The sequence below is a fragment of the Halichondria panicea genome, chromosome 7 (genome assembly GCF_963675165.1).
Source record: "Halichondria panicea chromosome 7, odHalPani1.1, whole genome shotgun sequence".
NCBI lineage: Eukaryota > Metazoa > Porifera > Demospongiae > Suberitida > Halichondriidae > Halichondria > Halichondria panicea.
The window spans coordinates 1,851,161-1,874,583 of NC_087383.1; the positions used below are offsets into that span (position 1 = coordinate 1,851,161).

Consider the following 23,423-nt stretch of genomic DNA (forward strand, 5'->3'; position numbering starts at 1 on the left):
TACGGCCTGAAATGTGGCCAACTCGCTATTCTGTATACTTGCTGCCCCAAACTAGTAATTTTATACGTATACATTTTGGGTGTGGTTTAGCAGAAAAACTGTGTGTGGGGGGAGTGGTTGGGGTGTACAATGAGAGGTAGGAAGCGGGATGCTCATGAACACTACAATGAAAGTTATAAAAAAGGTAAACCGTTTTGTGAGCAAACACAGCTGTGGGATTACATTGTAATAGAGAGGAAATGATTCATTATCTTTATTTATTATCCTCGAGACAAAACCGCAAAATTAGTCATTAATATTCGAGGTAGGTTGATTATAAGCCGCGGCTATTTTCTGAAATGCAAACTACCGCGCTATTCCGGCCAAGTTGCACTGTCCCAAGGGTGGCCGGATTAACGAGAGTCTACTGTACATGTATTAATTATACAGTATTCACCGAGTGTATACATGTACATGCTAAACTCACATCTGCCTTGCTGTTGGCCAGTTCCAATTCTCTCACCAGCTCAGCCATGACACCTGGGTCCATGATTTGAGACCTCTCGAGCAGCTTCTCTTCCAACTCCCTCAGCAGGTCATCCTCTATAGACATCGAATGGTCTCACTCTTTTCCTCAACCTGACAGGGGAACATCAATAAGTTGCTACCAGGTGGAGAATACTCGACATACAACAGTGACGTGCATGTACAGTCAGCTCTCTCAACTCTGGCAATCAATACTGCTCAAATACATTCTTAAAGTGATTGAGCTCACCTTTGGTAGCGCTGACTTATCACAGCTGTTGGTCCAATTCTCCAGAACTCTAAGCTTCCCCTCGAGGTGCAACTGCAAGTGACAGAAGATTTAATTGAGAAAATAGCTTCAATATACAGCTACGTTGACAATTATGTTTTAATGTCGCGTCCTAAATGATATAGCCACACCCTAGCATCGTTTTTGGAAAACACGTTCTAGAAATTGAGGCAAGTATAGACTGAGTAGAGCTATCCATAATCAGATACGACATCAGGTTTTTAACATAATTTTTCAACCTCCAAAAGAAGCGACATCTGGCTTCGTAATTATTAAAAAAAGTGTTGCTTTAATTAAAGGTCTTACGGTAATCATATTTCTTACTTGAAAACTTGAATACGTCGGGTTCATTACTGACAGGACAGCATTCTCAGCCTCAAACTGTGCAAATTAAAGAACAGAAAACATGATCCACGACCTTACAACATAACTTAAACCTGTAGATTTAATAACCAGACAATACTATTGATGAGCAAGACAATAATCTATGGCTAATCAATCGACTCACCCTCTTTCCATTCGGAGAATGCTGTAACACTTTAGCAATGCAATGGAGCTAAAAGCTAGCTAGCCAGGTTTCATCATAGATAAACTATGGTTTCACTCAAATGTCTTTGGTGGGTGTGGTAAATGTAAAAAGTGGGTGTATCTCAATCTTAGATATCTGAGATACACCCACTTTTTTTGCAAGTCATGCAAAAACAACAACACATTTCTGAGAGAGCTAGCTGCAAGGCACAGATTTATTTGCTGGAATGGCCACTAAAGAGCAGAACCAAGGTATAAAGACTGTCATGTTTCCTATAAAGGACAAACCCAATGATTGCTAAAGCATAAAACCCTCATTGGTGATTGCTAACCTTGTGTGCTTGCTATCTATTTTCAGAGCTCACTATTGACGATCTGAAGACAGAAATGAAACTGACTGATGAGCAGCTCAATACAGCAATAAAGGAACCAGATCTACCCGAGTTAGCAGCATGTTTCGACAATGTTCACAAAGGCTATCTTGAAAAATTGGAGCTCTCACCTGGAGAGCAAACTGACGTGAGGACTAGAGCATATGTAGATGGCACTCTGGCAGGAATGTTGCTGGCTTTGAAATTCTGGATTCTGACCAACGAACTAGACGCCACTTTCCAAGCTCTTTTACTCATCATACTCTCCCTGCTCAAAGAAGACGTTGCTGTTCGAGTGTGCAAGTACTTGTCTGACAAATGTGAGTCTGTCATGTGAGAGTGTGGTCATTGTGGTACCATACGTTGTGGGAGTGATTGCAACCAAATAAGGGACTCTTCAACTTAATTGCTATTATTACACATATTCTGTATTAACTATCACCAGGAATGGTACTCACCTATTGTTTTGTTTCCCCAGACTCCACCACCTCGTGTCCCCCCTCCCGAGAGAGGGTCCTGCTGAACCACAAGCTGTCCTCGTACAGGGACTACCTACAAAGTTGCTACAGAATACAAGTATCCACGTCAGCCACACAATGGCCTCCTGTCTCAACAAAGAAAATTTTTAAACTGGCCATGATTCAGAAGGAGGAAATACAGAGAGGAAGAATCGATGATGAATTTGTTAAACTAACAATTACGGGGAAAATTGATGACATTTTACTTTTAAAGACTCCTGTTAACTTGACTAACATTTTCTCTGAGATTGGGGATAGACGAAACTTTGTGTTGATTGAAGGAGCTCCCGGCTGTGGCAAGAGCACCCTTGCTCTACACATTTGTCAGGAGTGGGCAAAGGGGAAACTGTTCCAAGAGTTCGATATTGCAATCCTCGTGAGACTGAGAGATCCACTTGTCAGAGAAGCAAAAACAATTTCTGACATACTTCCCTGCATCGATACGGCCGTTGCTAATGAGACAGAGGGAGTAATAAAATCACTGTATGGAAAAGGTGTACTGTGGGTGCTGGACGGATGGGACGAGCTTCCTTCTGACCTCCCTAGGGATTTAATCATCAACAAACTAATCCGACTAGACATGTCACAAAAAGGAGCCCTACACGAATCAGCTGTGATTGTAACATCTCGACCGTCATCTTCGGCTGAGCTCCACCCACTAGTGTCGTCCAGGGTGGAGGTTTTGGGGTTCACTCCGCATCAACTAGAACAGTATTTTACCGAGTGTCTGAATGGTGACTCACAAGCTGTGCAGACTCTACTGGAGAGAATTCGAGAGAACCCAGTGGTAGAAGGTAGCTGCTACCTCCCCCTCAATGCTTCCATTGTCGTTAATTGCTTCCTTTCTGATAACCACTCACTCCCCACATCCAACCACGGGATATTCACATCACTTGTCCAAAGCTCTCTCAAGAGATACCTCCAGGAGAAGTTGGGGAAAACCACTCCAGTGGGAGACATCACATCCCCAGACTCACTGCCCTCGGAAATCAGAACAGAGACCGTACAAATGTGTCAACTTGCATATCATGGGATTGAACAAAACAAAGCAACATTTACTGACGGTGATTTGGCCGCTCTTCGCATTCCGAAGGAGATTTCAAACGTTGGATTATTACAAACTGTTCCCAGTATCATTAGCAATGGTCATCTGGTTTACTACTGCTTTCTCCACTTGTCTATTCAAGAGCTACTAGCAGCAATCCACATCACTCTCATGTCTCCCAAGCAACAAATTTCTGTATTCCAGAAGCTGTTTGGTAGTCCTCGATTCAGTGCAGTCTTCCAGTTTTATGCTGGCATCACCAAACTGAGAACTAGTAGACCAATCCTCAGCTTGCTACCTCGATTCTTGTGTCCAGTTCCAGCCACTGTTTTTGATCTGGTTAGAAAGATTGTCAAAAAAAAAGAGAAGAAGTATAGGATCCTTTTGTTGTCCCTCATCAACTGTTTGTACGAAGCTGAAGACTCGCAACTGTGTGTGTTTGTGGCTAATCTTCTTAATCACAATCTAGATCTTAATAACACTACAATGAATCCTATTGACTGCCTCTCTGTTGGATATTTCGTATCAGCTTGTTCCAACACCAGTAATGGATTTACACTTAACCTCAGTAGTTGCTCTATTGGTGACCAAGGCTGCAAATTTCTGGCCCGAGGACTCTCCAAGTGTCCCAACTCTAATAATGATATTCCTACAGAAGGGATACACCACTTTGCTGAGATTATCGATAACACTAGTTCAATATCTAACTTGGATTTGTCTAATAATGCCATTGGTAACAGTGGACTTAGCACACTCTGTGAGGCCTTGTCCACTAACATATCATTAAAGAGCCTGGACCTGCGCAAGTGCTCACTAACAATATCAGACGACAATGGAGCTGCCCTCTATCAACTTTTAAATACAAACAATTCCCTCAAATATCTTAATTTGTCATGTAACACAGTGACTAGCTGTCGTCACATTGCTGCTGTACTTGCAGTCAATAAGACTCTGAGAAGATTGGACTTGTATTCCTGTGAACTGACTGATCAGAGTATCGAGGAGCTATCAACTGGACTGATCAACAAGATTGAAGAACTGCACATATGGTGTAATGACTCAATAACAGAAGATGGAATGAAGACGCTTGCCAGACATCTAACCACCCACTGCTCTAAACTGACACGATTGTTCATACCCGACCACCTAAGATCCTGTATCAAGACAGTATTCAGGGACGCTAACAAAGAGAGGAAGAGAAATGGACTACCCGAGATTAATGTGTATGCATTTGATTATTAATTTATAATTAATTGATTGATTATTATTAATATAATTAATGTTTATAATTAATGATGTTTAGTAAATTATAATTATGTTTAGTTATAATTATATTATGATTATTGTTGTTATTAATTAATTAATAAATGTTAATTAATTTGTTGTGTTATGCATCTAATCTCTATCATTGGTCAATATAATTATAGCACATGTACAGATGGTGACGAGTGAATTCAATGCTTCCTACTGACACGGAGAGCATGTCATGCACTAGCTGTATGTATGTAACTGAATACACAATTGTAATAATGCTATAATCTCCACCTAGCTAGCCTCCTTCACAGGCTTTCAAGAGAAGTGTGGCCTGGGCCGGGATCGAGGCTAATCTCGACATGATCTACTTTTGACAATAATTATATTACTAGGGCAATTTACAAAACAGTTAGTGTACAGAAGACTAGAAATATGTCGGCACATTACATAACAATTACCTAAAAACAAATCAGTTGGAATTGGTCAATATAGCACAGTAATAATGATGGTTTAAATTCAATGCTCCCTACAGTGTCACAGAGAGCACATGCACTGTACGTATAAAACTGTCAATGAATGTAGTGGAAATCCAATTTAACGCTCTGTCGATTTTTGTTTATGAGGAAGATGAGCAGATTAATGTTCACTTTGGCCCTTTCAAACATCTTCATGATTTCCAGGCCCTCGTATTGCAGCTGAAGGAGGTCCTGTGTGGGGAGAAGAGAGGGCAGTGAACACTTCAACTGGTGTAAGACAAAGAATGCATGTATTTGTAAGACAAATGAATACATGTACTTACATACACCGTACAAGCATACCAACACTATACCTGACACAAGGCAGTAAACTTCTTAAACACTTTACGTACCTACCAAATTAATTCTACCTGTACACACACCCTCACCTGGAGGACCAGCTCCACCTTCTCTATCTGCTTGACGTGATCTCAAACACAATACTTTCGAACCTGAACCTGGGCGAGTAAGAAATAATGTTCACATAATTATAGCATAACGTTGCACATCAGATCAAGGTCGTAGCAAGCGGTCAGGCTGGTCAGGTTTTGGCCTAACCACTTTAGCAGCTGGGTAGGTATATTGGTCGTAAATATTGTAAGTGATAATGCGCATGCTGTTTTGGTGAGGAAAAGTGATGACCTTTTTCTTAGGTAAAAAATTCACCACTGTATGCAAAAGTTCCAATAGTAGAAAAGCAGCTGACCTTTAATCAAGTTGGCCTGACCACTTTAAAGTTGCTTGCTACGCCCCTGCATGAAGATTGGGGCATAAAAATAAGTTAATAGCCTCACACTGGAGGAATTGTTAAAGTCTAGATTAGTAGTAGAGTCTGAGCTTCAGTCAAACAGTGGACAAAGTACGTACCAGAGCAATTAATGGCACATGTGATGATTATCATGTTGTTTAATAGAAGTATGCTAGTATAACGGCTACTCAAGTATACGGAGACTCACAGAGTGGGTGGAGCATATCTCCATGAACGCCGATGTATGGATGATTGGCTTGGTCACGTCAGAGTACTTGTTGATACCCAGCCTTCTGTCCAGGGGGTCCACTGTCGATGCTCGCAAGAACTCTCTGTGGGGGGTACAATGAGTGTATTCATACCCTCTGCATGGCAACCAAATAGCTAATGTGCAATTTAGATCATACGATACTTTAGTAGAAGGTAGAAACACACATGGCATCATCACATGACCATCATTCGTATATACACACTTTCAACTATTTGACTACAAATTCAGTTTTGGTTATCACATTTCTTATACCTAAACTTCATGAAGGCGTCCGAGTGTACGGGTTCATTACTGACAGGGCAGCACTCTCAGCCTCAAACTGTGCAAAGGAACAGGAAAAACACGATAAACTCTTAAATCAACAGATATAACCAGACAATAATCATGGAAAGTTAATAATTTTCTGCTGATTTGGCGTTTTTTACCAACAAATAATTATCTAGTCCAGTACTAGTTTAATGTACATAGATGCAGTGCATAATGTAGGCCATAATCTGTACAGGTATACTGTACCACTTTTATCACCTGTTGTTCGTAGCACTCAAATATCTACCCCATCGGCATACTGCTCTGATCCAACTCCTCACAGCGATCCAGTGCCTTCTTGAGCTCTTCCTCCATCACAAGTCTCTCTTGCACAGCAGACTGGGTAATAGATTGCATGGTGGTCATGTACACACACACAGGTATACAGATACAACCATCACAACATCGTGGTAGTGGTACAGTAGTTATGTACATGTATTAATGAAAGCACCGCGGGTGCTGATGCCTCGGTGGGGTGCAAAGCTACATAACATAAAGCTACACACATTATCATGATGAATATTTTTGCATTTTTGCTGCATGCAAACTCAAATTGCATGGTGGTCGATCATGTACACACACACACACACAGGTAATACAACCACCATGTGGTAGTGGTACAGCTGTTTGCTCACTGCATTACCACAAAACAACAAAATACCATACAATGTTGCTATGCAAACAACATGTGGTCCTAAGCAATGATGGCTTCTAGCACTTGTAGGTACTTTTTGAGAGTTACAAAAATGGCTAATCTGCGAGACCCTCAAAAATTACCCACTATAAGGTGGCATCAATATTAACTGATACAGTACCAGAAATGCAACTTTTATATGGGGAAAAAAAAGGACAATAGTCTCTAGACACAATCGGCATCATGTATTGTGTATTTTGCCTAAGCCTTAATCTGTATAGCAGGTCATTTTCTTGGGATAAAAAATCCGAGACAAAAACGTAGGCGTGGTGCAGCAGTGATTTTGTGTGTAAAAATTCCCTTTGCTTCACTGCATTGCATGCGTTCCGGTCAACCATGCCTACGTTTTCGTGAGTGATAAATATTCGTCAAGGTTTAGCTTGCCCACGGAAACTCTACCCAGGACGCTATACGTACGGTACGGTATACTGTACCACTGTATCACCTGTTTCAAGTACTCTTCCTTCTCACGTTACTTTGTAGCACTCGAATATGTCCACCCCGTCCACTGCTCTGCTCCAACTCCTCACAGCGATCCAGTGCCTTCTTGAGCTCTTCCTCCATCACAAGTCTCTCTTGCACAGCAGACTGGGTAATAGATTGCATGGTGGTCATGTACACACACACAGGTATACAGATACAACCATCACAACTAGGGATGCGGCGATTATGCGAGCATAATTTTGAGAATAATAGGTAGCTTGGAGCATTAGGAATTATGCGGAAATAAACGGTAGAGTGGGTGGGAATAATTATTATGCCACGTGGCTAACATTCTAAATAAAGCACAATTACCATTGTTATTGTACTCTGATCTGATCTCTGGGCTAGGCTGAGTAGTAGCTAGCTAGCCTTACTGGTAAAGACAGACCATAGACAGTATAGTAGACTACTAGTACTTTATATGGAATCTGAAGAAAATCAAGAGATTAGATTACTGAACCTACTGAAGCCAATTCCAGTTCCAACAAGTAGAGACATATCGATGTTGGATCAACTCAAGGCACTTTGTTTGGTGATCAGCAAGACAATGCTCTTCAGGACTATGTACATTATTGTAGAGACTTCCTTGTGTTGCAATTTATCAAAAGATGATTTTTATTGTGATTTTAATGAAGAATAATGATTTTTTTTATGAGAATAATAGGCTATAGCTTGGGAATTGGAGAATAGAATAATGGGTAAAATTTGGAGCATAATAGCCTCAAGCCTAATCACAACATTGTGGTAGTGGTACAGTAGTAATAAAGGTACAGTAGACTCTCGCTATTCCGACTCTCTGAAGTACGGCCTGAAATGTGGCCAACTCACTACTCTGTATACCTGCTGCCCCAAACTAGTAATTTTATACATAATTATACATTTTGGGTGTGGTTTAGCAGAAAAACTGTGTGTGGGGGGAGTGGTTGGGGTGTACAATGAGAGGTAGGAAGCGGGATGCTCATGAACACTACAATGAAAGTTATAAAAAGGTAAACCGTTTTGTGAGCAAACACAGCTGTGGGATTACATTGTAATAGAGAGGAAATGATTCATTTATTATCCTCGAGACAAAACCGCAAAATTAGTCATTAATATTCGAGGTAGGTTGATTTTAAGCCGCGGCTATTTTCTGAAATGCAAACTACCGCGCTCTTCTGGCCAAGTTGCACTGTCCCAAGGGTGGCCGGATTAACGAGAGTCTACTGTACATGTATTAATTATACAGTATTCACCGAGTGTATACATGTACATGCTAAACTCACATCTGCCTTGCTGTTGGCCAGTTCCAATTCTCTCACCAGCTCAGCTATGACATCTGGGTCCATGATTTGAGACCTCTCGAGCAGCTTCTCCTCCAGCTCCCTCAGCAGGTCATCCTCTAGACATTGAATGGTCTCACTCTTTTCCTCAACCTGACAGGGGAACATCAATAAGTTGCTGCCAGGTGGAGAATACTCGACATACAATAGTGACGTGCATGTACACTCAACTACAGAAAATCTGGCAATGAAATTTAACGGTATTCTCCCACTTTGAGTTTGTGTGCTTGTGTACATGCTAATTTAAAATTACTCACATCTGCATAGTTCCAATTTTCACTCCAGCTCAGCCATGACACCCGGGTCCATGATTTGATATCTCTTGAGCAGCTTCTCCTCCATGTCTAGATGACTGCACTTCTAGAAGGTAAAAGGAAAACAAAATAATGCATTTGGTAAAGATCTACTCTCATGCAAACAACATTGTAATTAGTATTGAGAGCAAATACATGTGATGATCATTACCAAATTTACTGGTAAAGGGTCAAACTGTTAGCAAGAGAGTTCATAATAGACGAACTCTTGCTGTTAGTATGTAAAATTGCCAGCTATGGACCCCAACTAGTACCTACATGCAAATTTTAGGGGGGGGAATTGGAGCTAGGGGGAATATCCCCATTCCCCCCCTGTATGACACACTGCTCACCCTTTAGAAGACTGCCCCCCCCCCCCATACACACACACTCACCCTTCTAGAAGAATGTCCCACAATAGCCTTCGGAGCTGTCTCCTTCCTCTTAGCAATCACTCCATCGATGTGCGTCTTGAGTACCTCGTTTCGACTAATCTTGGACGCTAGATACAGCACACCCGCCACTGTAGCATGTAGCAGCACTCTGTGATGTGCCTCAAGACCTTTCTCCTTCACAGCAAGCTCTTGCAGCTGGTGTAGGAACACCAGTATATCTGAGAGCCTTTGATATAAGAATTCCAGTGTCAGGAGAAATACGAGTTGGTAGAAAGCGAGTGTGTTAGCAGGGCTAGTGCAGAGAGTTTTGGCCAGTTCCAGGAGATTGGTGAAGAGAGAGTTGACTGTTTTAGAGAGGAATCCTTTCTAAACCACACCCTCCAGACTCACCCAATCACTGCACAAGGGGAGGGTATAAATACACGTACATGTAGCTGTATGCACTGCACATGACATACATGTACATGTAGTGAAAGCTAAGACAAAAGCTCATATGGACCTGTGTAACTAACAAATAAAATATAGTGTGTCAAATGCACACTGAACATAGCAAGGTACACACACACACACACATCCACATACGTGTTGAGAGGAATCTTGTCCTTGTTGGCATGGTGATGTACGAGACGATGCCAGAGTAGGGCCACATCCAACTGTGTGCTGGGCTCTCGTATGAGGAGCAATTGGACGAGGGAGGCAAACAGTTGCCCTGGGAACGCCGTCTCCAGCACTGATGCGTGACAAGTGTCAGCCACCGCCCTCAAACACTTGACCAGGGAGGTAGTCAACATGGGGCTGCATAATAAAGGAGAGAATACAATTATGGAAGCTTAAACACTTAGTAATGCACGCAGTCTATTGTGCATGGTCACATAATTATAAGCACGTCATCCTCTATAATCTACTCAAAGGTTACTGCTATAAACAGGATTCACGAAGGCACCAGAATCAGAGAAGACGTACATGTACAAACAGTGTTTATGACAGGAAACTAAACACATACATGTACACAAACAGCTACATAAAGCAATAGCTTTAAAATACAATTCTCACCTGTTTTGAGTGTCCTGAGGTGCCAGAGGATGTACAGACAGTCCAGTGGTGGCTCCGCTATCAAGACCCCCTGAGGCCACGGGTACATAAGAGTTGATTTTCCCCAGTATATCTGGCTTGTGATAGTCGGGAAGGACTCCTGCAAACTCCCCCACAGTGATAGTGATGGATTGCTGAAAGGTCAGAGAGGACGTGAGGTCGGAGGGGCCTTCTGAAACAGTTTCTATGGAGATACGGAGGTGGCGGACCAGTGTACGGAATATATCCAGTACAGACGGACCTGCATGAGTGGACACAAGCTAAGTAATGTAAATACATGTATGCAGATTTAAAGTGTGGAATTAAACCGTGTCAAAACATACATGTACAGTCATGCAGAAACTTAATAACAGCTATGAAAGGATCTGCGTATGAAGAATAAATGCGTATACCCTTCTTTAGAAAATGGCCCAAAAATAGTGTGTGCAACCATACAAGTACTTTACCATGGAGACTCACCTAGAGAGCTGTCTGCTGCCACGGCAACACACTTAGAGAGTGTGCTGAGGATCCCTTGTTTGGTCTCCCAGGACTCCTTCACCTTGGCATCCAGGTGGTCCACCAGCGACTGGACGGCCTTGTACCGATCCTGTCTCTGTGGGGGTACGTGTATAGTGGATAATGTACACTGGGGGGCTGTGGGGATACGTGTTAGATACTGTACACTGGGGGGCTGTGGGGGATAAGATAATGGCTGTGGGGGGATAAGATAATGTACACTGGGGGGCTGTGTGTTAGATACTGTACACTGGGGGGCTGTGGGGGATAAGATAATGTACACTGGGGTGCTGTGGGGGGATAAGATAATGTACACTGGGGGGCTGTGGGGGGATAAGATAATGTACACTGGGGGGTACATGTCTACACTGTAAGTAGACACTGGAGGGAACAATTGAAATGCTTGAATAAACAATCCTGTTCAGAAAGTGACGGACCTGAAAGCTATCAATGTTACACAACAGAATAAAGCAGAGAGCAACGAAATACTGTTGATCACAGTCCGTTATATGGACAGTCAAGTCAGAATTTACAGTCGATCGTATGACCACAAGTATTTTTATCAAGCTATGATGCACTATACACTATAATGGTGAGAACACTTGGCCACCAGTGCATGTATATACGTGTACCTGCATGGCTTCCACGACGATGACGTACACACCAGCTGTGAATTCCTTGTCTGATATCCATAATTTGTTTAGGTCAAAGTGTCTACAAGGGGAGCAATGGAGTGTTACTATATACACAGGAAATGAGACAATGGTTGTCATGGTACTAGACCTGCTGAGACAACATTGCACAATAGGTCATAGCACTTTACTAACATCAGGAGTTCAATAAGAATCCTAATGCACTCCTGCTGAATGCAGTTCGATTTAAGTTACACCTATTAGGGAAACCACCTTGCCTACAAGTACAGTGTTGCAACACATACGTACGCACAATGTATACATATACATTAGGGAAACCACCTTGCCTACAAGTAGCACCTACGCACACGAGGCATTGACTGACTTACTGCAGTATTGGCTTGAGGACACTGTCGATGTGAGAGAGTCCGGCAAAAATGATGAGCTCAGTGAGACTATCCTGAGAGTACCCTCCCAGACTGTCTCCCTCCTCCACAACAGGCTGGATCTCACCAGACTCTCTGTCAGAGTGGGAGGGGGGTTACTATGGGCACACACGGCATACTCATACACATTGCCTAAGGCCACCAATGGGTAATGGTGCGTGTACGTCGCTCATTGAAGCTACAGTATGTATGATTGTGTATTAGCCAGTGCTCCAGGAGCAGCAACTTGTAGATACTATTAATGTTATTACATAATTATAGTATACCTTGACTGGGCGACACTGTGACTGTGCATATTGAAGAGGAAGGGCGGCACTATCTTGTTCATGTGATCTAGGTCCCAAATGTTCATCTGGAGGTTGTCTTGCCGACCAATCTTCTTTATCACTCCCCTCAGCCGTTGCAACCCAGCCATCTGCGTCCTGTGTGAGGTGTAGTGGGGAGGGGTGGAGTTGGTGATGAAAGCAATGTGATCACAAGTTATGCATGTGGCAGAGCACCCTAAGGGCGGTACAGTTAAAATATGACACCTAACACTTCGAACTGTGGCCACTCAAACTCATTTCATTTCAAAACAGTGAATGTGCTCATACTCGTGATATTTGTCGGCGTCGTCGACATTCTTGGTGAGGCTAAGAGAGGCAAAGCGGTGGATGAGGAAGTCGTACTGTCTGTGGTAGGGGGTGTTCCCTTCCTCTCGCTCGGCAAACTTCACAAACTGTGTGTGTGGAGGAAGGGTCGTCAATGTGTTGTATACACAATACACTATTACAAAATGAAAAGTATATGTACATGCAATCTAATCATGAAGATACACGTTCACTCTCTGCACTCACCCACCAACACACTCTACTCACACACACACACACCACACACCCACTCCCTACTCACCGAATTGGTGGCCATGATATGCAGTTCTGTGTTGCTTGTTTCCAGCATATTATGCAGTATATCCAGGTAGCTATCCACAATCAACTGGAGCTTTCGTGAGTCACAGGCTGACAGCAGCTTCTCCGTCACTTGCAGAGCCACACTCACATGCCTGGGGGAGGGAGGGGCATGAAAATGGTATTTTATACCACGTTTGTGAGAAAGCCATTGGATACTATTGTTGTATCATAGATATAACATTTAAAGTTCCCAGCCACATAATTATATATATACACCATTTTTTGTTTCGGAGGTACGGGGATGGTCGATAACTTTCCCCTAGCTATACATGACATGTCGACATTGTACAGGTACGTCTCTGAAATAGTCGTCTAACCCATTTCTCTCTCTTTGCAGGCTCCGACGCAGTCTCAGAGCGAGGTACTCTCCAATATTGTCCAGATGGTCAGGGGAGGTTTGAGCAAAGAAGAGCAGCTTGTCCATATTAGCAGACACAGGTGTGGGTGTTTGAGGGTCCTCTGGGAAGAGCCCATCAACCAGCCGTTTGTAGCGAGGTTTGGGGCAGCAGAAGCACGTCGCCATAGTTAGATCTAGTTCTGTGTCTTGATTGATTGTAGACCTAGCATTTATTTGTAAAACGTAGAGCAGAGGTTTTTACTTTCATAATTATGTGAAGTCTAATTATTAAACAACCACACCCTCTCACAGCTAAAGGGAGTGGTCCACAGCAGGAACCTCTGTACAAGATACACCCCTTTTTGTGAACTAGCCAAGCCAAGCAAGTAAACAAACTCTGGCAAGTAAATATCTATAGATGTACATGTCGGAATGGCTGCTAAAGAACCAAATCAAGGTATTCTAAGTTAGATTCTAACACACATGACGCATGCCCTAGCAGAGCGAGGTACTCTCCAATATTATCCAGATGCATGGTTAGGGGAGGTTTGAGCAAGAGCAGCTTGTCCATATTAGCAAACACAGGTGTGGGTGTCTGAGGGTCTGTACTAGCTAGCAGAACATAACCACCACCATAATTGCCCTAGCTCGCTCGGGATCTGGATCTGGGTTCTACACTTTTGGTTGATAGCAATTATCATATGTACATACATACATAATTATTGATTAATTTACAGCGCCACATCGGATAATTTTTGGGCCCTAAAAGAAGCGCCACCGTTGCTGTAATTATTCTTTTTCTGGCGCTCATAAAAAGGCTTGTTTGAGACATCAATTAAGACAATCATCCTGCATCTTTGACTTCCTTCACACTTTCAGCAGTTGTCTGACACATAGCTAATGTTGTTCACGAGTCAGCTCTCAACGGTGCAGCTAGAAACTGAACTAGACCATGCCCATTTTCTCTATACTAGCTGTAGAACATAAGCGCCACCATAATTTAGGCGCCAGCTGGGCTAAACGCAATTTGTTGTGTTTTGTGTTTTGTACTGCCACAACTACGGTAGTCCACTGACTCACTGATATAAAATCTATTTTTAATGGTGAATTCCCTCAGAGCTCACAATTGATGATCTGAAGACAGAAATGAAACTGACTGATGAGCAGCTCAATACAGCAATAAAGGAACCAGATCTACCCGAGTTAGCAGCATGTTTCGATAACACTGATGACTATCTTGAAAAGCTGGAGCTGTCACCTGGACAGAAAACGGACGTCAGCGAAGTGAAGGCTAAAACACGTCTAAACCGCACTCAAGCCGGAATGAAACTTGCCCTAGAATACTGGAAGAACAAGAACCAACTACAAGCCACCTTTCAAGCTCTGCTACTCATCACACTCTCCCTGCTCAAAGGAGACGTTGCTGTTCAAGTGTGCAAGTACTTGTCTGACAAATGTGAGTCTGTCATGTGAGAGTGTGGTCATTGTGGTACCATACGTTGTGGGAGTGATTGCAACCAAATAAGGGACTTTCAACTTAATTGCTATTGTTACACATACAATTCTCTATTAACTATCACCAGGAATGGTACTCACCTATTGTTTTGTTTCCCCAGACTCCACCACCTCGTGTCCCGCCTCCCGAGAGAGGGTCCTGCTGAACCACAAGCTGTCCTCGTACAGGGACTACCTACAAAGTCGCTACAGAGCACGAGTATCCACATTAGCCACACAATGGCCTCCTGTCCCAACAAACAAAGTCTTCAAACTGGCCATGATTCAGAAGGAAAAAATACAGAGAGGAAGAATCGATGATGAATTTGTTAGACTATCAATCTCAGGAAAAATTGATGATATTTTGCTTCAAAAAACTCCACTTGACTTGACTAACATTTTCTCTGAGATTGGAAATAGACAGAACTTTGTGTTGATTGAAGGAGCTCCCGGCTCTGGCAAGAGCACCCTTGCTCTACACATCTGTCAGGAGTGGGCAAAGAGGAAACTGTTCCAAGAGTTCGATATTGCAATCCTTGTGAGACTGAGAGATCCCCTCGTTAGAGAAGCCATTACAATTTCTGACTTACTTCCCTGCACAAACAAAGCGATGGCTAATGAAACAGAGACTGTGATTATGTCATTGTATGGCAAAGGTGTACTGTGGGTGCTAGACGGATGGGACGAACTTCCTTCTGACCTCCCTAGAGACTCAATCATCAACAAACTAGTTCGACCAGACATGTCACGAGAAAGTCCGCTACACGAATCAGCTGTGATTGTAACATCTCGACCGTCATCTTCGGCTGAGCTCCACCCACTAGTATCGTCCAGGGTGGAGGTGTTGGGGTTCACACCACATAAACTAGAACAGTATTTCACCGAGTGTCTGAAAGGTGACTCACAAGCTGTGCAGACTCTACTGGAGAGAATTCGAGAGAACCCAGTGGTAGAAGGTAGCTGCTACCTCCCCCTCAATGCTTCCATTGTCGTTAATTGCTTCCTTTCTGACAACCACTCCCTCCCCACATCCAACCACGGGATATTCACATCGGTTATCCAGAGCTCTCTCAAGAGATACCTCCAGGAGAAGTTGGGGAAGACCACTCCAGTGGGAAACATCACATCCCCAGACTCACTGCCCTCGGAAATCAGAACGCAGACCGTACAAATGTGTCAACTTGCATATCATGGGATCGAAAAAAACAAAGCGACATTTACTGACAGTGATTTGGCCGCTCTTCGCATTACGAAGGAAATTTCAAACGTTGGATTATTACAAACTGTTCCAAGTATCATTAGCGATGGTCATCTGGTTTACTACTGCTTTCTCCACCTGTCTATTCAAGAGCTACTAGCAGCAATCTACATCTCTCTCATGTCTCCCAAGCAACAAATTTCTGTATTCCAGAAGCTGTTTGGTAGTCCTCGATTCAGTGCAGTCTTCCAGTTTTATGCTGGTATCACCAAACTAAGAACTAGTAGACCAATCCTCAGCTTGCTACCTCGATTCTTGTGTCCAGTTCCAGCCACTGTTTTTGATCTGGTCAGAAAGATTGTCAAAAATGAGATAAAGAAAGAGTATATTGAGCCGAAGCCCCTTTTGTTGTCCCTCATCAATTGTTTGTACGAAGCTGAAGACTCGCGACTGTGTGTGTTTGTGGCTAATCTTCTTAATCACAATCTAGATCTTCATTACACTACAATGAATCCTATTGACTGCCTCTCTGTTGGATATTTCGTATCAGCTTGTTCCAACACCAGTAATACATTCATGCTTAGCCTCCACAGTTGCTCTATTGGTGACCAAGGCTGCAAATTTCTGGCCCGAGGACTCTCCAAGTGTCCCAACTCTAATAATGATATTCCTACAGCAGGGATACACATCGCTGAGATTATCGAGAACACTAATTCAATATCTAAATTGGATTTGTCTGATAATACCATTGGTAACAATGGACTTTGCGAACTCTGTGCGGCCTTGTCCACTAACACATCATTAAAGAGCCTGAACCTGTACAATTGCTCACTAACAATATCAGACGACAATGGAGCTGCCCTCTATCAACTTCTAAATACAAACAATTCCCTCGAATATCTTAATTTGTCTGGTAACACAGTGACTAGCTGTCGTCACATTGCTGCTGGACTTGCAGTCAATAAGACTCTGAGAACATTGTACTTGTTTATCTGTGAACTGACTGATCAGTGTATCGAGGAGCTATCAACTGGACTGATCAACAAGATTGAAACACTGCAAATATGGGGTAATGCCTCAATAACAGAAGATGGAATGAAGACGCTTGCCAGACATCTAACCACCCACTGCTCTGAACTGACACTATTGTACATACCCGACCACCTAACATCCTGTATCGAGACAGTATTCAGGGACACTAACAAAGAGAGGAAGAGAAATGGACTACCCGAGATTAATGTGTTAGATTATTAATTTATAATTAATTGATTATTATTAATAATTAATGTTTAGTTATAATTATATTATGATTATTGTTGTTATTAATTAATTAATAAATGTTAATTAATTTGTTGTGTTATGCATCTAATCTCTATCATTGGTCAATATAATTATAGCACATGTACAGATGGTGACGAGTGAATTCAATGCTTCCTACTGACACGGAGAGCATGTCATGCACTAGCTGTATGTATGTAACTGAATACACTATTGTAATAATGCTATAATCTCCACCTAGCTAGCCTTCTTCACAGGCTTTCAAGAGAAGTGCGGCCTGGGCCGGGATCGAGGCTAATCTCGACATGATTTACTTTTGACAATAATTATATTATTACTAGGACAATTTACAAAACAGTTAGTGTACAGAAGACTAGAAATATGTCGGCACATTACATAACAATTACCTAAAAACAAATCAGTTGGAATTGGTCAATATAGCACAGTAATAATGATGGTTTAAATTCAATGCTCCCTACAGTGTCACAGAGAGCACATGCACTGTACGTATAAAACTGTCAATGAATGTAGTGGAAATCCAATTTAACGCTCTGTCGATTTTTGTTTATAGGAAGATGAGCAGATTAACGTTCACTTTGGCCCTTCCAAACATCTTCATGATTGCCAGGCCCTCGTATTGCAGCTGAAGGAGGTCCTGTGTGGGGAGAAGAGAGGGCAGTGAAACACTTCAACTGGTATAAGACAAAGAATGCATGTATTTGTAAGACAAATGAATGCATGTACTTACATACACCGTACAAGCATACCAACACTATACCTGACACAAGGCTGTAAACTTCTTGAACACTTTACGTACCTACCAAATTAATTCTACCTGTACACACACCCTCACCTGGAGGACCAGCTCCACCTTCTCTATCTGCTTGACGTGATCTCAAACACAATACTTTCGAACCTGAACCTGGGCGAGTAAGAAATAATGTTCACATAATTATAGCATAACGTTGCACATAAGATCAAGGCCGTAAGCAAGCGGTCAGGCTGGTCAGGTTTTGGCCTAATCACTTTTTGCAGCTGGGTAGGTAATGGTCGTAAATATTGTGAGTGATAATGCGCATGCATGCTGTTTTGGTGAGGAAAAGTGATGACCTTTTCTGAGGTAAAAATTCACCACTGTACAAAAGTTCCAATAGCAGAAAAGCAGCTGACCTTTAATTGCAAGTTGGCCTGACCACTTTAAAGTTGCTTGCTACGCCCCTGCATGAAGATTGGGGCATAAAAATAAGTCAATAGCCTCACACTGGAGGAATTGTTAAAGTCTAGATTAGTAGTATAGTCTGAGCTTCAGTCAAACAGTGGACAAAGTACGTACCAGAGCAATTAATGGCACATGTGATGATGATCATGTTGTTTAATAGAAGTATGCTAGTATAACGGCTACTCAAGTATACGGAGACTCACAGAGTGGGTGGAGCATATCTCCATGAACGCTGATGTATGGATGATTGGCTTGGTCACGTCAGAGTACTTGTCGCTACCCAGCCTTCTGTCCAGGGGGTCCACTGTCGATGCTCGCAAGAACTCTCTGTGGGGGGTACAATGGGTGTATGTATATTCATACCCTCTGCATGGCAACGAAAATAGGTAATGTGCAATTTAGATCATACGATACTTTAGTAGAAGGTAGAAACACACACATGGCATCATCACATGACCATCATTCGTACATACACACTTTCAACTATTTGACTACAAATTCAGTTTTGGTTATTGAAGGCGTCCGAGTGTACGGGTTCATTACTGACAGGGCAGCACTCTCAGCCTCAAACTGTGCAAAGGAACAGGAAAAACACGATAAACTCTTAAACCAACAGACAATAATCATGGAAAGTTAATAATTTTCTGCTGATTTGGCGTTTTTTACCAACAAATAATATCTAGTCCAGTACTAATTTAATGTACATAGATGCAGTGCATAATGTAGGCCATAATCTGTACAGGTATACTGTACCACTTTTATCACCTGTTGTTTGTAGCACTCAAATATCTACCCCATCGGCACACTGCTCTGCTCCAACTCCTCACAGCGATCCAGTGCCTTCTTGAGCTCTTCCTCCATCACAAGTCTCTCTTGCACAGCAGACTGGGTAATAGATTGCATGGTGGTCATGTACACACACAGGTATACAGATACAACCATCATAGCATCGTGGTAGTAGTACAGTAGTTATATAATTGCAGGTACATGTATTAATGAAAGCACCGCGGGTACTGATGCCTCGGTGGAGGTGCAAAGCTACATAACATAAAGCTACACACATTATCATGATGAATATTTTTGCATTTTTGCTGCATGCAAACTCAAATTGCATGGTGGTCGATCATGTACACACACACACACAGGTAATACAACCACCATGTGGTAGTGGTACAGCTGTTTGCTCACTGCATTACCACAAAACAACAAAATACCATACAATGTTGCTATGCAAACAACATGTGGTCCTAAGCAATGATGGCTTCTAGCACTTGTAGGTACTTTTTGAGAGTTACAAAAATGGCTAATCTGCGAGACCCTCAAAAATTACCCACTATAAGGTGGCATCAATATTAACTGATACAGTACCCGAAATGCAACTTTTATATGGGGAAAAAAAGGACAATAGTCTCTAGACACAATCGGCATCATGTATTGTGTATTTTGCCTAAGCCATAATCAGTACATACTGTATAGCAGGTCATTTTCGTGGGATAAAAAATCCGAGACAAAATCGTAGGCGTGGTGCAGCAGTGATTTTGTGTGTAAAAATTCCCTTTGCTTCACTGCATTGCATGCGTTCCGGTCAACCATGCCTACGTTTTCGTGAGTGATAAATATTCGTCAAGGTTTAGCTTGCCCACGGAAACTCTACCCAGGACGCTATACGTACGGTACGGTATACTGTACCACTGTATCACCTGTTTCAAGTACTCTTCCTTCTCACGTTACTTTGTAGCACTCGAATATGTCCACCCCGTCCACTGCTCTGCTCCAACTCCTTACAGCGATCCAGTGCCTTCTTGAGCTCTTCCTTCATCACAAGTCTCTCTTGCACAGCAGACTGGGTAATAGATTGCATGGTGGTCATGTACACACACACAGGTATACAGATACAACCATCACAACATCGTGGTAGTGGTACAGTAGTTATATAATTGCAGGTACATGTATTAATGAAAGCACCGCGGGTGCTGATGCCTCGGTGAAGGTGCAAAGCTACATAACATAAAGCTACACACATTATCATGATGAATATTTTTGCATTTTTGCTGCATGCAAACTCGAATTGCATGGTGGTCGATCATGTACACACACACACACAGGTAATACAACCACCATGTGGTAGTGGTACAGCTGTTTGCTCACTGCATTACCACAAAACAACAAAATACCATACAATGTTGCTATGCAAACAACATGTGGTCCTAAGCAATGATGGCTTCTAGCACTTGTAGGTACTTTTTGAGAGTTACAAAAATGGCTAATCTGCGAGACCCTCAAAAATTACCCACTATAAGGTGGCATCAATATTAACTGATACAGTACCAGAAATGCAACTTTTATATGGGGAAAAAAAAAGGACAATAGTCTCTAGACACAATCGGCATCATGTATTGTGTATTTTGCCTAAGCCTTAATCTGTATAGCAGGTCATTTTCGTGGGATAAAAAATCCGAGACAAAAACGTAGGCGTGGTGCAGCAGTGATTTTGTGTGTAAAAATTCCCTTTGCTTCACTGCATTGCATGCGTTCCGGTCAACCATGCCTACGTTTTCGTGAGTGATAAATATTCGTCAAGGTTTAGCTTGCCCACGGAAACTCTACCCAGGACGCTATACGTACGGTACAGTATACTGTACCACTGTATCACCTGTTTCAAGTACTCTTCCTTCTCACGTTACTTTGTAGCACTCGAATATGTCCACCCCATCCACTGCTCTGCTCCAACTCCTTACAGCGATCTAGTGCCTTCTTGACCTCTTCCTCCATCACAAGTCTCTCTTGCACAGCAGACTGGGTAATAGATTGCATGGTGGTCATGTACACACACACAGGTATACAGATACAACCATCACAACATCGTGGTAGTGGTACAGTAGTTATAATAAAGGTACAGTAGACTCTCGCTATTCCGACTCTCTGAAGTACGGCCTGAAATGTGGCCAACTCGCTATTCTGTATACTTGCTGCCCCAAACTAGTAATTTTATACGTATACATTTTGGGTGTGGTTTAGCAGAAAAACTGTGTGTGGGGGGAATGGTTGGGGTGTACAATGAGAGGTAGGAAGCGGGATGCTCATGAACACTACAATGAAAGTTATAAAAAAGGTAAACCGTTTTGTGAGCAAACACTGCTGTAGGATTACATTGTAATAGAGAGGAAATGATCGATTCATTATCTTTATTTATTATCCTCGAGACAAAACCGCAAAATTAGTCATTAATATTCGAGGTAGGTTGATTTTAAGCCGCAGCTATTTTCTGAAATGCAAACTACCGCGCTCTTCTGGCCAAGTTGCACTGTCCCAAGGGTGGCCGGATTAACGAGAGTCTACTGTACATGTATTAATTATACAGTATTCACCGAGTGTATACATGTACATGCTAAACTCACATCTGCCTTGCTATTGGCCAGTTCCAATTCTCTCACCAGCTCAGCCATGACACCCGGGTCCATGATTTGAGACCTCTCGAGCAGCTTCTCCTCCAACTCCCTCAGCAGGTCATCCTCTAGACATTGAATGGTCTCACTTTTCTCCTCAACCTGACAAGGGAACATCAATAAGTTGCTGCCAGGTGGAGAATACTCGACATACAATAGTGACGTGCATGTACACTCAACTACTGAAAATCTGGCAATGAAATTTAACGGTATTCTCCCACTTTGAAATAAAGGTCAGCTTAAAGTTGGACTGTAGTTAGCAAATAGTAGATCGATTTTGATTAAAGGCCAGTGAATATTCTAACCACTGCACATGTGTATCTCTCACCTCTGTGGGTGGTATAGGAACGAGGGAGGCCCTCTGATACTGTCTAGAGGACTGGACTTCTTCTCACTGCCAATCTAGGAGGTATGAAAACAAAATATGCATTTGGTAAAGATCTGCTCCCAAACAACATTGCAATTGATCCACATTTACAGGTAAAGGGTCATTAAAGTAAAATATGAAATTTGAGCACAAACATTCCTCCTGTCACCTCCTGCTCATTCAGGAACTTCATGAACCTGGTAGGAGTGAAGTGCATCTTGAAGGACTCGTCACATGATCTTGGAGCAAAAGATACGGACTTGGTTGAGGATTTGAGTGGGGCTAAAGTGAGAGAGGAGGTTGTGGGGGGAGGGGCCTCAGATCAGGACTGGTGGGACGTAGTGTCATGTGAAAGAAGACTCGGACACATGGTCCTCCGTCTGGACAGCTGCTGTGAGGAGAATAAGAATTGTAAGGCACTGGAATTGAACTGTGCACAAGCACGAAATACATGTACTATTTTATTTGTACTACAAAACTAACTAAAAATGCTCACCAATAAAACACCACACACCACTTGGTGTACAACATTTTAACGAATCTAAAAGTATACAAATGAACATCTTCTCCTCTGCTCCTCTAGATAACCTGCCCAACCCTCCACATACACACTGGCTGGATCATGCATAAAGAAAATGGCATCTATTTTCACAGCGTTTGACCATCAAACATATCAGAGAGAATAATCTCACGCCATATTGCTGATTTGCTTGAAATGCCCACCACCATCTTAGCAATGTACCAGCAAGGGGCTTTTGTTGTGAGCATCAATGGTAGGCCATGGCATTCAGTTGCTATTGATGAGTCACATGAAATGCAGGTACTCTCTGATAAGAAGATCTTAATTGGACTGTTTGTGTCTGAAATGGGAGGCTCACTACAACTTCATATCAGCTAAAGCCTACAAGGTGTTAGGGCCTTCTGAAAATATGA

The 23,423-nt window shown here is 42.4% G+C and overlaps 3 protein-coding genes and 1 long non-coding RNA gene across 4 annotated transcripts in view; 2 read left to right on the plus strand and 2 right to left on the minus strand.

The window, feature by feature from the left end:
* LOC135339247 (uncharacterized) overlaps window positions 1-23,423 on the minus strand; it is a 72,845-nt gene that overhangs the window by 18,463 nt on the left and 30,959 nt on the right. The window lies entirely within an intron of this gene.
* LOC135338895 (NACHT, LRR and PYD domains-containing protein 5-like) lies at window positions 1,709-4,497 on the plus strand. Its single transcript, XM_064534988.1, has 2 exons — window positions 1,709-2,012; window positions 2,171-4,497. The coding sequence occupies exons 1-2, from the start codon at window positions 1,709-1,711 to the stop codon at window positions 4,495-4,497; spliced, it is 2,631 nt and encodes an 876-aa protein (XP_064391058.1).
* Window positions 10,512-13,767, minus strand: LOC135338896 (protein EFR3 homolog B-like). The gene is made up of 9 exons (XM_064534990.1): window positions 13,469-13,767; window positions 13,093-13,243; window positions 12,795-12,919; window positions 12,468-12,623; window positions 12,145-12,276; window positions 11,756-11,837; window positions 11,085-11,220; window positions 10,587-10,866; window positions 10,512-10,524 (listed from the first exon to the last, which is right to left on the minus strand). The coding sequence occupies exons 1-9, from the start codon at window positions 13,672-13,674 to the stop codon at window positions 10,512-10,514; spliced, it is 1,281 nt and encodes a 426-aa protein (XP_064391060.1). The 5' UTR covers window positions 13,675-13,767.
* Window positions 13,834-23,423, plus strand: part of LOC135339135 (NACHT, LRR and PYD domains-containing protein 5-like) — a 28,199-nt gene continuing 18,609 nt past the window's right edge. Inside the window, exon 1 of the mRNA XM_064535274.1 lies at window positions 13,834-13,945. Coding sequence (XP_064391344.1) covers window positions 13,921-13,945 — 25 coding nt within the window. The 5' untranslated portion in view covers window positions 13,834-13,920. The remainder of the gene's footprint in view (window positions 13,946-23,423) is intronic.